We start from the raw sequence: 16855 nt of genomic DNA, 5'->3' as shown, positions 1-16855 counted from the left end.
GAACAAAAATGTCTTTAGGGAGCATTTAAAGGAGGACAGGTTAGGGGAAAGTCTGACAGCTCAAGGAAATGTGTTCCAGAGGGTTGGTGCTACATGAGAGAAGTCCTGTAGTCTAGCATGGGAGGAGATGATGGTAGAGGAGGCAATGAGCAGGTCATTGTTGTATCTTAGGGGGTGGGCTGGAGTATATTTGTTGATGAGGGAGGACAGATAGGGTGGGCAGCATTGGTGAGGGCTTTGTAGGTCAGGGTGAGAATTTTGAATTTAATTCTGCTGAATGGGGAGCAAGTGAAGGGGCTCACAGAGAGTTGCAGCAGATACAGTGCACCAGGAGAGGTGGATTAGCCTGGTAGAAGCAATTAGGATGGATTGAAGGGGGAGAGGCAGGAGAGAGGGAGGCCAGTTAGTAGGTTATTACAGTAATCAAGTCAGGAAATTACCAGGGAGTAGATTAGCTGTTTAGTAGTTTCAGGGCTCAGAAAAGGATTAATTTTGGAGATATTGCATAGGTGGTTACGGCAGGATGAAGAGAGCAATTGGATGTGGGGTATGAAGGTCAGATTTTAGTCAAGTGTGACTCCGAAGCAACAGACTAGGGGTGATGGGGAGATAGTGGTGCCGCCAACAGTGATAGAAAAATTAGAAACTGGAGTAGAGTAGAGGGAGGAATTAGAAGTAGTTCGGTCTTGGACATGTTTATTTTTGGTGGTGAGATGCCATCCAGGAGGAAATGCCAGATAAGCAGTTGCTGATGTGAAAATTGACAGAAGGAGAGGGTGCAGAAGTTGACAGGTAGATCTGGGTATCATCAGCATAGAGGGGATAGTTGAAGCCATAGCTGTTGATAAGTTTACCCAGTGAAGAAATGTAAATAGAGAAAAGTAGAGGACCCAGAACAGAGCCTTGAGGTACTCCAACAGACAATGGAGATGGAGAGGAGGAGTCACCAGCAAAAGAGACAGAGAAAAATCTGTTAGAGAGATAAGAGTGAATCCAGGAGTGGGCAGTGTCACAGAGCCCAAGAGAGCTGTCAAAGGCAGCAGAGAGGTCAAGTAAGATGAGTATAGAGCAGTAGCCGTTGTTTTTAGCAGAAAAGAGATCATAAGTAACCTTGGTGAGGGCAGTCTCAGTTGAGTGTTGGGGACGGAAGCCAGATTGCAGGGGGTCAAGCAATGAGTTGGAGGACAGGAATTGGGGTAGGCGATCAAAAAATAGTTTTTCAAGGACTTTTGAAGCTATCAGTGATATGGGGCAGTAGTTTGCAGGAGAGTTAGGGTCGAGGGAGGGTTTTTGGAGAATGGGGGTGATCTTTGCATGTTTGGAGGAAGATGGGAATGAACTGGTAGAAAGGGAGAGGTTGAATATGTGAGTAAGAGCTAGAGTGAGGGTGGAAGACAGAGAAGGTATTAGATGTGTAGGAATAGGGTCAAGTGAGCAGGTAGTGCGGTGTGAGAAAGACAATAAGGAACCCGCTTCACTCTCAGTGGTTAGGGGGGAGGGTGCAGAGAGTGGCAGAGGGGGTGACTGGGAGCAAAGTTGGGGGATTGCAGGCTTGTGTTGAAATGTTGCTTCGGATGGTAAGAGTTTTATTGAAAAAGTAGTCAGCCAGGTCTTGAGCACTAAATGCAGGTTAAGGGGGGTGGTGCAGGTGGGTAGAGGAAAGTCGTTTAGGGTTTGACAAGTGAAAAGCTATAAGAGAAGAGAAGTAGGTTTGCTTAGCTAAGTGCAGGGCAGAGGTTTAAGAATAAAGAACGAACTTATAGCGGATGAAATCAGGTTCAGAGCGGGATTTCCTCCAGGCATGTTCAGCATCGCGGGAGCATTTTTGTAGGTGCATGTTTGTGGAGAGTACCAGTGCTGGAGCAGACAATGTGGCGCTTTGCATATTTGGGGAGGAGCAAGAGTGTCAAGTGCAGAGGAGAGAGTATTGTTATAGTGGGTTGTAGCAAGGTCGGGGCAGGATATTGTGGAGAGGCTCCACAGTGTGCAGATTTCTACAGGTGCGGGGGCGAGGGGGAGAAGTCGGTTTAGCCTGTATATTAAGATTAAAGGTAAGCAGATGGTGGTCTGAGATGGGAAATGGGAGACAGGCGACATCAGTGAGGGAGCAGAGATAGGAGAATACCAGATCAATAGAGAGTCCATTGCCGTGAGTAGGGAATAGGGTGGATTGTGAGAGGCCAAAGGAGTTAGTGAGTGAGAGAAGTTTAGAGGTAGCAGGGGCAGATGGCTTATCAATGGGGATGTTTAAGTCCCCCAGAATTAGAGTAGGTGTATTTGTAGAGAGAAAGTGAGGAAGCCAGGCAGCAAATTTCTCAAGGAATTGGGAGGTGGGTCCAGGGGGGGATAGATAACTGCCACTCTGAGAAAGAGGGGGGAGAACAGGGGAATGCAGTGGACTTTAAAGGAAGAAAGAAATAGAGATGGAAATGGAGATAGGAACTGATAGGATCAGGAGGGGGAAAATAATCCAAACACCGCCACCATGTCTCTCACCTGGCCTAGGCTAAAGTGGAGACCACCGTGCGTGAGAGCAGCAATGGAATCAGTGTCAGAGGAAAATAGCCAGGTTTCAGTAATTGCTAAAAGATTGAAAGCGTTGGAAACAAACAGGTCGTGAACAGTTGTAAGTTTGTTACAGACAGAGCAAGCGTTCCAGAGAGCACAATAAAAGAAAGGGGATAAATGTTGTGGGTTAATGGAGATGAGATTGTTAGTATTGTGTGTCCTAGAGTTTTTGTAGTGGGAGACTGCGCAAGAGTGTGGACGTTTGGTGATCGCTGCAGGGCCAGGGTTAAGAGAGACGTCACCAGCAGCAAGCAGTAGTAGGAGTGGGAGTGACAGATGGTGATAGTGATACTTGTAGGAGCGGTATGATTAGAAACAGGAGAGTTAGAGGGGGAAGTGTTTCTAAGGAGACAGAGTAGTTCATGAGAGGACAGGATAGGGGATGAGAGAAGGGAGGGTGAGATATGAATAGTGTGGGGGTTGTTGTTATTGTTATAGGGACATATAGTGAGTTTTAGGAGAAGGGCAGACAGAGAGCAGAAAGTTTCAGTTATACTGATAATATGATAGTCCTCTTCTGCAACTAAGAGCTCCAGCTCCCCCATTTTACCTGTCATGCTTCTTGCATTTGCTGTCACACATTTCATTTTCATGTGCTTTCTGCTGATACTTGGTGCTCCAAACTTTCTAATGTGACATTTCCTAAGTCATCCCTTCCTTGAGATATTCTAGGTGCCACATATTCACCCCTTTGCCTAGTTTAAAATATTCTCTAAGTGAACTACCATCCTCTCCTCCAACACACCTGCACCCATGTCATTAAGGTGCAATCCATCCTTACTATACAAATTGTACCCAAGTGAAAAGTCAGCACAGTGCTCTAAAAAGTCAAACCCCTCATTTTTACACCATGTTTTAACCATGAATTAACTGATCTTATCTCCTTCTGAGATACTCAGTTAGCGTATGGCACTGGAAATAGTCGAAAGCTAAACCTAGGAAGGCTCATATGCAAATTTCTAAGCCCCCTCAGTGCATTTCACAGTGTTCCACAGCTAGAGGGCGTTAGTTAATGTGTGTCATATAGATAACATTGTGCTCACCCCCGTGGAGTGGGTACTGATTGTCTAAAATGCAAGTCTGCCCAAAGAACTGAAATAAGGGGGCAGTCTGCAGAGGCTTAGATACAAGGTAATCACAGAGGTAAAAAGTACATTAATATGTAATATTTTACTATTAAAAACAGGGATACTTTAATTCATGAAAGTTTACATTGCACCGGATTTTACAAATACCTTCTTCTTCTGAAGCGCCGGATCGCCAATCCCATACCTGCAGGTCCTCTGTACTTCATCAGCAATGACAAAACCGGCTCTTTACAATCACGGCTCCTCCCCCCCCCAGAGCGTTCATCTGGTGAGGCCACGCCGTGATTGGAGTAAGTATTTGTAAAATGTAAACTTTCATGAATAAAAGTGCATCTGTTTGTAATAAAAAAAAAAAAAAAATTTAAACTGGGCACTTTATCATGAAAGTTGACATTCACTTTAACTGGGTTATCTCTAGAGGATTTTAGGAAAACGAGGTAATATTAAGGAAAATAAAACTCCAGGCCTAGACGGAATACACCCAATGGTTTTACAGGAATGTAGCACTTTTATAGCCAACTCTACTCTTAATTTTTCAAGACTCATTAACCTTAGGCATAATACCTCAGGACTGGCATAAAACTGATATGGTGCCACTTTTTAAAAGGGAAGCAGGGTTGATCCAGGAACCTATAGACCAGTTTGTCTGACATCAATAGTCGGGTAAATACTTGAAGGGATTATAAGAGATTATATTGATGAGTATATTCGTGTAAACAAGATAATGAGTTCAAATCAGCATGGTTTTATGAGAAATAGATCATGTCAAACTAAATCTAATTAGATTATACGAGGAAGTGAGCAAAAATATACATAAAGGGGAATCAGTTGATATGATATTCTTGTATTTTGCAAAGGCGTTTAATACATTGCCAAATGAGAGATTAATGTACAATATTATGAGACTGGGAATATCTGAAAATGTTAGCTCATGCATAAATAACTGGATAAAAGACAGGGAGCAACGAGTAGTTATAAACAGATCATACTCAGATTGGACAAAGTTAATCAGTGAAGTCCCCCATGGATCAGTACTAGGCCCTGTTGTTTTTAATAATTTTATTAATGACTTAGAGCAAGGATTAAATAGCAACATCTTTATTATTGCAGATGATACAAAGTTGTGTAAGGTCATTAGGTCAGGGCAGGATGAACTTGATTTACAAGGGGATCTACAAAAAATAGAAGAATGGGCAGGTAAAGGAAAAATGAGAATTAATATTGGAAAATGCAAGGTTCTGAATTTTGGAAGTAAAAATAAGCAGACAACCTATTATTTAAATGGGAATAGATTTAGCAAAACTAAAGAAAAAAGGAATTTCTGATTAGTAATAGATAACAAGATAAAGATGGGTGCACAATGCAGGGCAGTGGCTTCTAGGGCTAATATGATACTAGCATGTATTAAAAAAGGCTTTGATGCAAGTGATGAAAGCATAATTCTGTCACTATATAAATCCCTGGTCGACCTCACCTTCAGTATGGAGTGCAGTTTTTGGGACCAATTTAAAAAAAAAAAAATACATTGCAGACTTAGAAAAAGTTCAGAGAAGGGCCACAAAGCTAATAAGGGAAATTTAGAATTTAAGCTATGAGGAGGAGAAGTTAGCCAAACTGGGTTTGTTTCTCTCTAAAAAAAAAAGGCGCTTGAGAGGTGACATGATTACTTTATATAGATATGGCAGAAGCTCTGTTTATTCCAAGAAAATTGTTTGTGGCAAGGTCATCATTTAAGGCTGGAGGAAAGGAGATTTAATCTCCTTCAACGTAAAAGAGTATTCAAATTGTGGAACTCATTACCTAATGAGGTAGTAAATCCTAATACCTTAGATACATTTTAAAATGGTTTGGATACATTTCTGGCTAGAAAAATAATTTAGGGATATGATTTCTTGTGTTAAATTGGTCACTTTTTTAATGGGATTAATTTATGTTGCTTACATACAAGGTAATCACAGAGATATAAGGTATATCAATATAGGGTATATAGGGTTTATCTATCTTTTTAAACCATAACAATTTTGGAGTAGACTGTCCCTTTAACTGCCAAGGTAAATGCAGGACACATAGAAATTTTACTCCAAACTGGATGGTCTAAAACAAGGATGACCAACTGGTGGACCAAGGGTTATATGTGGCCCTGTATACTGTTTTTTGCGACCCCTAAGCAAAAGCAGAAATAACAATCACCTAGATTACAAGTTTTGCGTTCAGGTTTTAACGCTGAAAAAATGGCCATTTGAGCATAAACACCGTACCGCAGCCATTATGAGTCTTGTCGGTATAGCTGTACTCAACTCAACTCAACGTCAATCCTGCACTTAAATAAATTACGTTTTTGCGTAAGATTTCCATAGCGCTGCCATTACAAGTTTTGCGGTGAGGCTAAAATGCTTGCATTCCAGTCTATACTGACACGATCCTTTCCGCAATCTGAGACCAGTAGTTATGAGTTTTGCGCCACAAAACTCATAACTAAAGTTGTTGTTGTTCAAATTAGCCAACAGAATTTCAGTAGCTCTCATCCTATTGGCTGATTTGAACAGCCAATAGGATTTAAGAAGCTCTCATCCTATTGGCTGATTTGAATTTCAAAAATCAAATCAGCCTATAGGAATGCAAGGAACGCCATTTTGAATTGCGTACCTTGCATTGAAGATTTAGTATATGGCGGCGATGAAGAGGATGCTCCGCGCCGGATGTCTTCAAGATAAACCTGCTCCGTGCCGCCGGGATGAAGATAAAATATGCCGCCTGGATGGATGAAGACCTCGCCACTTGGATGATGACTTTGCCACCTGGATGAAGACTTCACCGCCTGGATGTCCAGACTTCAGAAACTGTAAGTGGATCGTCGGGGGTTAGTGTTAGTTTTTTTTAAACTTTTTTTTTTTTTTTTAGATTAGGCTTTGGGCGTTCTTAATAGAGCTAAATGACCTTTTCAGGGCAATGGGTAGCTTAGGTTTCTTTTAGAGTTAGGTTTTTTATTTTGGGGGGGTTGGTTGTGTGGTGGGTTTTACTGTTGGGGGGTCTTTGTATTTTTTACTGGCAAAAGAGCTGTTAAAATTAGGGCAATGCCCTATAAAAGGGCATTTTAAGGGCTATTGGTAGCTTATTGTAGGCTAGGGTTTTTTTTATTTTGGGGGGGACTTTTTTATTTTTATAGGGCTATTAGATAAGGTGTAATTGTTTTTATTTTGGATCATTTTGTTTGTTATTTTTCGTAATTTAGTGTTTGTTAATTTTTGTAATTTAGTATTTTTTGTGATTTAGTATTTTTTGTAATTGTAGATTTAATTTTTTTAGTAGTGTTAGGTTTTCTTAATGTGTAATTTAATTAATTATTTAATTAATTTAATTGATACCCTTTTTAATTTTAGTATAATAGTAATGTTAGGTTAATTGTTAGTTTAAACTTAGTTTTTTTTAATTTCCCAGGTAAGTTTTTATTTATTTTAAGATATGGATATTGGATATTGTAATTTTAATTTAAAGTTAGGGGGTTGTTAGGTTTAGGGGTTAATAGTTTAATTCCATTTTTTGGGGGCTGTCGGTTTAGGGGGTTAATAGGTTTATTTAGTGGCAGTGATGTGGGAGGCCTGATGTTTAGGAGTTAATAACTTTATTTAGTTGCGGCAATGTCGGGGAGAGGCGGAATAGGGGTTAATGGCTTTATTATAGTAGCGGCGATGTCGTGGAACGGCGGGATAGGGGTTAATAACTGTATTTAGTGGCGGCGATGTCGGGAGCAGCAGATTATCGGTTAATAGCTTTATATAGGTGTTGGCAATGTCTGGAGCGGGATATTAGGGGTTAATAGCTTTATGTAGGTGTCAGCGATGTCGGGGCGGCAGATTAAGGGTTAATAACTTTATGTAATTTCGAATTAAAATTGGGCTTTTGGGTAATTATTAGGGATGGACGAATGTTTTGCAATATTTGAAAAATGAAACAAATTTTAACACATTTGTTTGTTTCGAATGTTTGTACAACATTCCAATATTTGTTTGATGTAACAGTATTTCTAATGCTTTCTTTAAATGTAGTATTCTATTCTATTTACTGAAAAAAAAATAAGCGTTTAATGACTTCAAGTGCCCCTGTTTTTAAGATTATTTTTAAAAACTGGGCTTTAAATCATTAAACTTTACAAAAATTTTAAATCGAATGTTACATTCGACATTTCAAATGTGGATATTTGATCTAATTATTAACATTCGAAAACAAAAGTAACATTTGGAAATCGGAAAAAACACGTGATTACCAAATTTGAATGGATTTTCATCCTTATCAACATTCGATCGTCCAAAAAGAATGTTCACAGGCCAAAAGAATAACAAATTCAGCACATTCGCGCATCCCTAGTGACCACAACTCAAAAAAGACCTCTGGAGACAACAGCCAATGGGCACTCTGTAACTGAACATAGCCCTGTGCCTCTGGATATTTTTAAGAAGAATATTGTTTAATAAACATAAATGTAAATACGGCCAATTGATCTAATGCCCAGGAAATGTGTACAGGAAAAATAAATCTGAGCAAATAATGGTTTTCAAAGTAATCAAAGGACTATGAACCATTTGTCTCAATCATTAGTGGCTTAAAATATTAAGTAGTAAAATAGATTATTTTGCCATAATTTTTCAGGGCTTGCCCATATTTGATGTAATTATATTTTCCACTGTGTTAAACTATTAATAGTCTTTCCTGATGCAATGACTATGCAAAGGTGTTTCTGTTACCCTAAGCACTGAGTCTCTGATTTAGTTTCTATGCTTTTAATCTAGATAAACAAATTTCAGTTTCGTTTCTCTTGCAGAGTGCAGACTAATATGAGGGAGGAGCTGGACTGGACTAGTAGATCCAGAAGCAGCTCTCAGTCAGACTCAGAACGATGTCCGACCCCACAGTAACCGCTTACCTAACCAAGCTGCTCTGCTCCAATGAGGGGCGGCTACTCCGGACCCGGCTGTGCGAGCTCCTGGACCTGTCTGTAGAGCAGATAGACCAGATTCTGCGGGAAGGGGCGCATTGCTTTCTGGTTCTGTCCGGGGATCTAGTGGTGGCCCGAAACCCAATAAGAATCTGCCCGGAGTACATAAGGGAGCAGCCGGAGGCGTATGAATGCGAGAAGCTGCACCTGTGCCGTTCTATGTCAGAGGCAGGTGCGGGAACATGAGGTAAATAATCTGGGGATTGGGTTAAATCCTGATGGCGAAAAGTTTCACTAAATGACCAGTGACTGGAGGGTAAAACACACAAATAACTGGCTGCTGTTACATCTGTTGTTGGTTCATTCGGGTACATACAATACTGTCCTTTACTCATCTATTTGTTTTGTCTCTACTATGCCCCCTCTAACTTCATTTCTTTATTCCCCCCCCCTCTCCCCCTATGATCTATGCTTTTTTTTGTTTTCTTTTGTCTCCCTCATTTCCTCTATCTCTACTAGGATTCTACTTTTTGATGGTGAACCTTTCACTGGTAGTCAGACTTTGTGCTCTGTGATTGTCACAGAATAAAATTGACTGCAATACACAAAATACCTCTTGAAATTGTATTTGATTCTCCATTTGATAAAGTGAACACTGCTCTATTATTTATTTTATTATTATTATTATTATTTTATTATCATTATTATTTGTATTATTAGCATTCTTATTATTATTATTATTATTATTATTATAAAAGCATACAATTGCTTGAGTTACTGCAAGTAATATACTACAAAACAGCATTAAAAAAATATAGGTTTAGCATTTTGTATTTTAAAGCCCAAATTGGCAGTATACGTGCGTTCTAGAGGTGCTGAGTGTACTGCAGGGCCATTGGCAGGCTATGCACTGAGCATACCTACCAACCAGTAATCCTGCACATGCTCTGGGATTGTACATGCTAAGAACATGTTAAAATAAAAAGAAATGTAAACACACTTTTTATTCCAGAGCGTTCAGCCCAGCACACTGTTGACCTCTATGTCCCTTTACAGCTACATTCTAATACAAAAATGACATTCAGTAAGTAATTTGTTAGAGCATGTCACATCATGTCTGCATAACTGGTTGAGATTAATATGTGTTTAGTTTCCATTGCTGTTGTAAACTGTGTATACTGGTGGTATCATAAAGTATCTCTGTAGACCACTGGTTTTCAAACCTGTCCTCAGGCCTCCCTAACAGGTCAGATTTTGAGGATATCTGAACTTGGTTAAATATTCAGATGATTAATAAACATGATTATCTTACCTGCTCTCACTCAAGGTAATCCTGACAATCTGGCCTGTTAGGGAGGTTTGAGGACAGGTTTGAAAACCAGTGCTGTAGACTTTAATGGAAATACTTGTTGCCACCAGTTTACACAGTTTATAACCATAGTGGAAACTAGGCCATAGGTAGACTCCCACTAGGTGGCTGCAAGCCAGTGAGTCAATCAAAAGTGGCAGTCATGTGACCCCACCAGTTGCTGGCCTTTTTGCCGTTTGGGAACTACAACAATAAAAGCTCCTTTGTGGGATTATATATGTGTGCTTATTGCTTAACCTGTCTGCTGTGGTTAAACACATATAGCTAGATTACAAGTGGAGCGCGAAATATCGCTTTTTGCGAAAGCAATATTTGTGCTCCACTTAGTAATACCAGCGCACACGCAAATGTGCGCTGGTATTACAAGTTAGTAGCAATGTGAACGCGACCTTGAGTTTCCATTGCATGGAAGCATTGCATTCACAAGAGCACTCTTCCATATGCTCTAATGGGAGCCTCGTTCTCATGTTGTTAGATACGGCATGAGGACCTAGCCCACCATTATTATTATTATCGGTTATTTGTAGAGCGCCAACAGATTCCGCAGCGCTATAAACAAAGGGGGAGTACAACAAAACAATTATAGGGTAGAGGGCCCTGCCAAGAGTTGCACTGTTGTACTCAGCTCTTAAGAAGGTGATCTACAAACAGCTGGACTCTTAGGCTTACATGCTAAGAGGGTTCAGGGGATTGCAGTGGAGGAGAGGAACTGGTAATAGGAAAGGTCAGCGTAGGTTGTATGCGTCCCTGAACAGTAGAGTCTTTAGGGAGCACTTGAAGCTTTTAAAACTAGAAGAGAGTCTTGTGGAGCGAGGCAGAGAGTTCCACAAGATGGGAGCCAGTCTGGAGAAGTCCTGTAAACGGGAGTGTGATGAGGTGACAAGAGAGGAGGAGAGTAGGAGGTCATGAGCAGAGCGAAGGGGACGGGAGGGAGAGTATCTGGAGACAAGGTCTGAGATGTAGGGGGGAGCAGTGCAGTTGAGGGCTTTGTATGTAAGAGTGAGAGTTTTGTGTTTGATCCTAGAGGCAAGAGGAAGCCAGTGAAGGGATTGGCAGAGAGGCGCAGCAGATGAAGAGCGACGTGTAAGGAAGATGAGTCTGGCAGAGGCATTCATTATGGATTGTAAAGGAGCTAGGCGGCAGGTGGGGAGACCAGAGAGGACAGAGTTGCAGTAATCAAGGCGGGAAAGAATGAGAGAGTGGATTAAAATCTTAGTTGTGTCTTGTGTAAGGAAGTGTCTAATTTTAGAGATGTTTTTAAGGTGGAAGCGGCAGGCTGTAGCCAAGGACTGAATGTGACGAGTGAAGGAAAGATCTGAGTCAAATGTAACCCCGAGACATCGGGCATGCGGTGTAGGGGTAATGATGGAGTTATCGACAGTTATAGAGATATTGGGGGTGGAGATTTTGGAAGAAGGGGGGAAAATGAGGAGCTCAGTTTTGGAGAGATTTAGCTTGAGGTAGTGAGAGGACATCCAGGAAGAGATGTGAGAAAGACAGTTAGTGACACGGGTTAGCAAGGAAGGAGATAGTTCTGGTGCAGAGAAGTAGATTTGGGTGTCATCGGCATACAAATGATATTGGAAACCGTGGGACTTAATAAGGGAACCTAGTGATGACGTATAGATTGAGAAAAGAAGGGGACCGAGGACAGAGCCTTGCGGTACTCCAACAGAAAGTGGTGACGGGGCAGAGGAAGCCCCAGAGAAGGCTACACTGAAGGTACGGTTTGACAGGTAGGAAGAGAGCCACGAAAGGGCTGTGTCACAGATGCCGAAGGATTGGAGGGTTTGGAGCAAAAGAGGGTGGTCGACAGTGTCAAAGGCTGCGGACATGTCAAGGAGAATAAGCAGAGAGAAGTGGCCTTTTGATTTAGCTGTAAGTAGGTCGTTGGTGACCTTAACAATAGCTGTCTCTGTGGAGTGATAGGGAGGAAATCCAGATTGCAGCGGGTCAAGAAGGGAGTTTAACGTAAGGAAATGGGATAGGCGTGCATATACTAGTTTTTCGAGAAGCTTTGAAGCAAGAGGGAGGAGGGAAATTGGGCAGGAAGTTGGATGGGGAGGTAGGATCAAGGGAAGGTTTTTTGAGGATAGGTGTGACCAGTGCATGTTTCATTGATGAGGGAAATGTACCAGTACTGAGGGAGAGGTTGAAAATGTGTGTTAGTATAGGGGTAAGGGTAGCAGAGAGAGAGGGGAGCAGCTGTGAGGGGATAGGGTCAAGGGGACAGGTAGTGAGGCGAGAGCGCAATATAAGTGCTGAAACTTCGTCCTCAGTAACAGGGGAGAATGAACTAAGTTTCAGGTTATGAGGGTTGTGGTTGAGTGAGAGTATTTGAGGGGGGGAGAGAATGGAATTGTGTTGAGAGCTGATTTCATGTCTGATGGAATCAATTTTGTTAATGAAGTGACTGGCAAAGTCTTGAGCTGACAGAGAAGTTGTATTAGGAAGTGGGGGAGGGCGGAGGAGAGTATTGAAAGTGGAGAACAGACGTTTTGGGTTTGAAGAAAGATTAGAGATAAGAGTAGAGAAGTAGTGTTGCTTGTGGAGATTAAGGGCAGAGTAGTAGGAGTTCAAGATGAATTTGTAATGAAGAAAATCAGCTGAACTCCGTGATTTTCTCCAATGTCGTTCAGCAGTACGGGAACATCTGCGTAGGTACCGTGTCAGAGGAGTATGCCAGGGCTGGGGATGAGTGTGTGATTTCCTAGCAGTGGTAAGAGGGGCGAGATTGTCAAGGACGGATATAAGGGTGGAATTATAGTGGCAGATAGATTGTTCAGGGCAGGAAAAGGAGGAGAAGGATGAGAGGAGCGGTTGAAGGGAATTAGCAAGTTGTTGCTGATCTAAAGACCTAATGCTTCTGTGAAGTTTGGTGTGAGGAGTAGAAGGTGGGAGAGTTGTAGGAAGGGATGATATGTTGCAGGTAAGGAGATGGTGGTCAGAAAGAGGAAAAGGGGAGTTTGAGAAGTTTGAGAGAGTGCATCGATAGCTAAAGATCAGGTCAAGGGAATGACCGTCTTTGTGAGTGGGAGAATCAGTCCATTGTGACAGACCGAAAGAGGAAGTGAGTTGCAGAAGTTGTTTAGCAGAAGAGGCAGTGGGATTGTTAAGGGGGATGTTGAAGTCGCCAAGAATGAGGGCAGGGGTGTCTGAGGAAAGGAAATAAGGAAGCCAGGCAGCAAAGTGATCTAAAAATTTAGTTGGGGAGCCAGGGGGGCGGTATATGACTGCAACACGTATAGAGAGGGGAGAGAATAACCGAATCATGTGTGCTTCAAATGAAGAAAATGTGAGTGAAGAGAAGGGCTGAATTTGTTGGAAGGTGCACCGAGAGGAAAGTAAAATACCGACACCACCTCCTTGTCTATTGCCAGACCTAGGAGTGTGGCTGAAATGGAGACCCCCATGTGACAGTGCAGCAGTGGATGCTGTGTCTGAAATAGAGAGCCAGGTTTCTGTAAGAGTGGGAGATAAAGAGATCATGGATAGAAGTTAACTTGTTGCAAACAGAGCGAGAGTTCCAGAGTGCACAAGTGAAGGGGGAGGCTTTTTTAGATGTAAGAGGAATGCGATTAAGGTTACCAGAGTTTAGTTTATGAAGTCTATTGAAAGGCACACAAGGATGTGAAAGGTTAGGAGGTGGTGAGGGACCAGGATTAGGGGAGATGTCACCAGCAGCTAGTATGAGCAAGAGGGAGAGTGACATGAGATGAGAAGCAGATTTGCAGTAATGAGACTGTTGTTTAACTGAAGTGCAGGGGGGAGAGAGAGTATTTAGGAATAAGTAGAGTTCATGAGTACAAAAGTAAGGGGAGTATAAGAGAGATGGGCTAATGAACAGTGCAGGTGGAGAGGGAGAAGGAGTAAGTGAGTAATGTAGTTTGTTATAGAGACAAGAGGTAGCAAAAAGGAGTATGAAGATATTGAGCATTATTATGAAAGTGGGAACCAAGTAAACACATAAGAGACAGTGTTACAGCAGCACTTGCAAAAGGATACAATGAGATACATAAAACACAGTATTACAAGAGTACTTGCCTTGTGTCTTGCCCCTTGCCCAATTCTTGTATAATTCTTAAAAATTGATGCCTCACTTATAAAATGTTCACTTTGAAAATGTGAACATATGCTATTGTTAAAAAGTACACAGCCCTGTTACCAATGCACACACCCCTGTGCAATGCACATCCCCTAACTAGTCTGAAATATATACAGGTAGGGCAGTCAGCTGAGTCCACTAAATTTACTTAATTGCTAATCAAAGACAGTTGGTAAGGCCAATTGGAATGTTAGAATCTGGTCAGGGTGAGATGAGTTAAGTAAACAGACAATAAAATTTGGAGGGGGTTAAAACTGTGACATAAGAAAACTATAAATTTTAGAGTTATAGCAAGTATTGATAAGGAGTGAGCATCACATGGCAATTAACTAGACATTAGAATTGAGGCATTGGGAAAAATCATTACAAAAAATGCAGGACTTAATTTTAACAGCCTAAATTCAATTGCTCAATATACATATACACAGAGAGACTTGGTGTAAGATGACAGAAAAGCAGGGAATGGCAGGATTTCAATGCAGGGCCTTAATTCACGTACCAAAAAGAGAGACTTGGTGTAAGATGACAGAAAAGCAGGGAATGGCAGGATTTCAATGCAGGGCCTTAATTCACGTACCAAAAAGAGAGACTTGGTGTAAGATGACAGAAAAGCAGGGAATGGCAGGATTTCAATGCAGGGCCTTAATTCACGTACCAAAAAGAGAGACTTGGTGTAAGATGACAGAAAAGCAGGGAATGGCAGGATTTCAATGCAGGGCCTTAATTCACGTACCAAAAAGAGAGACTTGGTGTAAGATGACAGAAAAGCAGGGAATGGCAGGATTTCAATGCAGGGCCTTAATTCACGTACCAAAAAGAGAGACTTGGTGTAAGATGACAGGGTAAGTAGCGCATGATGGGCAGCAATGGTTAAATATATATGTATATAAGCATACACATACGTATATATTTACAGGGAACACACAGTTCCCCAGAGACCGCAATGTAAAGGCACTTTTCAGCCCCGTTATTTTTCTAACACCCCACACCCACTACTTTTAACCACTAAAAACTGCTTCATGCAGTTGTTTTTAAATTTTTTTAAAAGCTACATTTTTTTAATAAAAAAAAACTAAAAGATTCTTAAAGGGACACTGAACCCACATTTTTCCTTTCATGATTCAGATAGAGCATGACATTTTAAGCAACTTTCTAATGTACTCCTATTATCAATTTTTCTTCGTTCTCTTGTTATCTTTATTTGAAAAAGAAGGCATCTAAGCTTTTTTTTTTGGTTCAGTCCTCTGGACAGCACTTTTTTATTGGTGGATGAATTTATCCACCAATCAGCCAGAACAACCCAGGTTGTTCACCAAAAATGGGCCGGCATCTAAACTTACAGTCTTGCATTTTAAATAAAGATACCAAGAGAATGAAGAAAATTTGATAATAGGAGTAAATTAGAAAGTTGTTTACAATTTCATGCTCTATCTGAATCACAAAAGAAAAAATTTAGGTTCAGTGTCCCTTTAAATTTGGGGCCAATTGGGGGAAATTTAGAAAATTAACCAGAGATCTCAACTCAGGTTAATTTTTTGAGCGCTAATTGCTACAGCGAGCTTGCGGTAGCAATAACCAGCCACTTGTAATAGCTGGTTATTTATCGTGGCCATAAACAGATGAATTTCCCCGTTTATGGGCACGCGATAAATTAGCACTCCACTTGTAATCTAAGCCATAGTAAACTCGAGTGCTGTAACACTATATAGCATGTCATTTTTGCAATATAACGTTGCTTTAATAAAATTTACAAAATGCAATTGTGCATACAATAAAGTGGTAGAGTGCCCTGCCTGATGTACACCACCTTTACACAGTGTGACATAAACTACATACTTAAAGGGACACTGAACCCAATTTTTTTCTTTCATTATTCAGATAGAGCATGACATTTTAAGCAACTTTCTAATTTACTCCTATTATCAAATTGTCTTCATTCTCTTAGTATCTTTATTTGAAATGCAAGAATGTAAGTCTAGATGCCGACCCATTTTTGGTGAACAACCTGGGTTGTTCTTGCTGATTGGTGGATAGATTCATCCACCAATCAAAAAATGCTGTCCAGAGTTCTGAACTAATAAAAAAGCTAGGATGCCTTCTTTTTCAAATAAAGATAGCAAGAGAACGAAGAAAAATTGATAATAGGAGTAAATTAGAAAGTTGCTTAAAATTGCATGCTCTATCTGAATCACGAAAGAAAAAATTTGGGTTCAGTGTCCCTTTAATAGATCACATCACATGCTAAAGGCATCCCTTTAAAATTGTAGTAAAAAGAGATAATTGGAGAGCTATTTGTTTGTAGCTGCCAGACCTGCCCATGTCCAGTTTATCAGTGTTTTGCCACTCAAAAGTAGGTTTTAACTAACAAGAGACATGCAGCAGCTTAATAGTAAAAGCACATTAGGTAATTTATTATAGCACTATTATGTATGTCCCAGAGAGATGAACATAAAAACAAAATGATAAATGGCAGAAGGAAACCCTTTAGTGAATGTGGTAAGACATGGTCGCCAAGCCGGATTTACGGCACGGCTATTAGCTAAGAGATGAAAATGTCACTTCTTAGCAAAAAAATTTTTTAGCCATGGGCTGCTGTAGGAGCTAAGAGCGCCGATCGATTGAAACAAATAAATGAGCTTTCTACATGAAGTATCTTATACTTCATGAATGAAAGTCCCCTTTATTTATTTCAATAGTCAATCCTAGCGTTTGAACAATGCTAGGATTGACTCACTTTAAAGGCCAGATTATGTTTGGAGCGCAAAATTGCGCTTTCGCAAGCTCAACATTTG

The 16855-nt window shown here is 40.8% G+C and overlaps 1 protein-coding gene and 1 long non-coding RNA gene across 3 annotated transcripts in view; one reads left to right on the top strand and one right to left on the bottom strand.

Moving 5' to 3' along the window:
- LOC128664169 (uncharacterized) overlaps window positions 1–9958 on the bottom strand; it is a 54874-nt gene extending 44916 nt beyond the window's left edge. The window contains exon 1 of the long non-coding RNA XR_008402926.1: window positions 9902–9958. This is a non-coding gene — a long non-coding RNA (uncharacterized LOC128664169). The remainder of the gene's footprint in view (window positions 1–9901) is intronic.
- Window positions 8535–16855, top strand: part of LOC128664168 (uncharacterized) — a 310587-nt gene continuing 302266 nt past the window's right edge. Inside the window, exon 1 of one of the 2 annotated variants that reach the window (XM_053718929.1) lies at window positions 8535–8803. In XM_053718929.1, the coding sequence (XP_053574904.1) occupies window positions 8551–8803 (253 nt within the window). In that variant the 5' untranslated portion in view covers window positions 8535–8550. Of the gene's footprint in view, window positions 8837–16855 lie in introns of both variants that reach the window. The other variant, XM_053718928.1, reaches the window with a different exon arrangement.

Source organism: Bombina bombina, chromosome 6 (genome assembly GCF_027579735.1).
Source record: "Bombina bombina isolate aBomBom1 chromosome 6, aBomBom1.pri, whole genome shotgun sequence".
Taxonomy (NCBI): Eukaryota; Metazoa; Chordata; class Amphibia; order Anura; family Bombinatoridae; genus Bombina; species Bombina bombina.
This window is presented reverse-complemented; position numbering and strand designations above follow the sequence as displayed.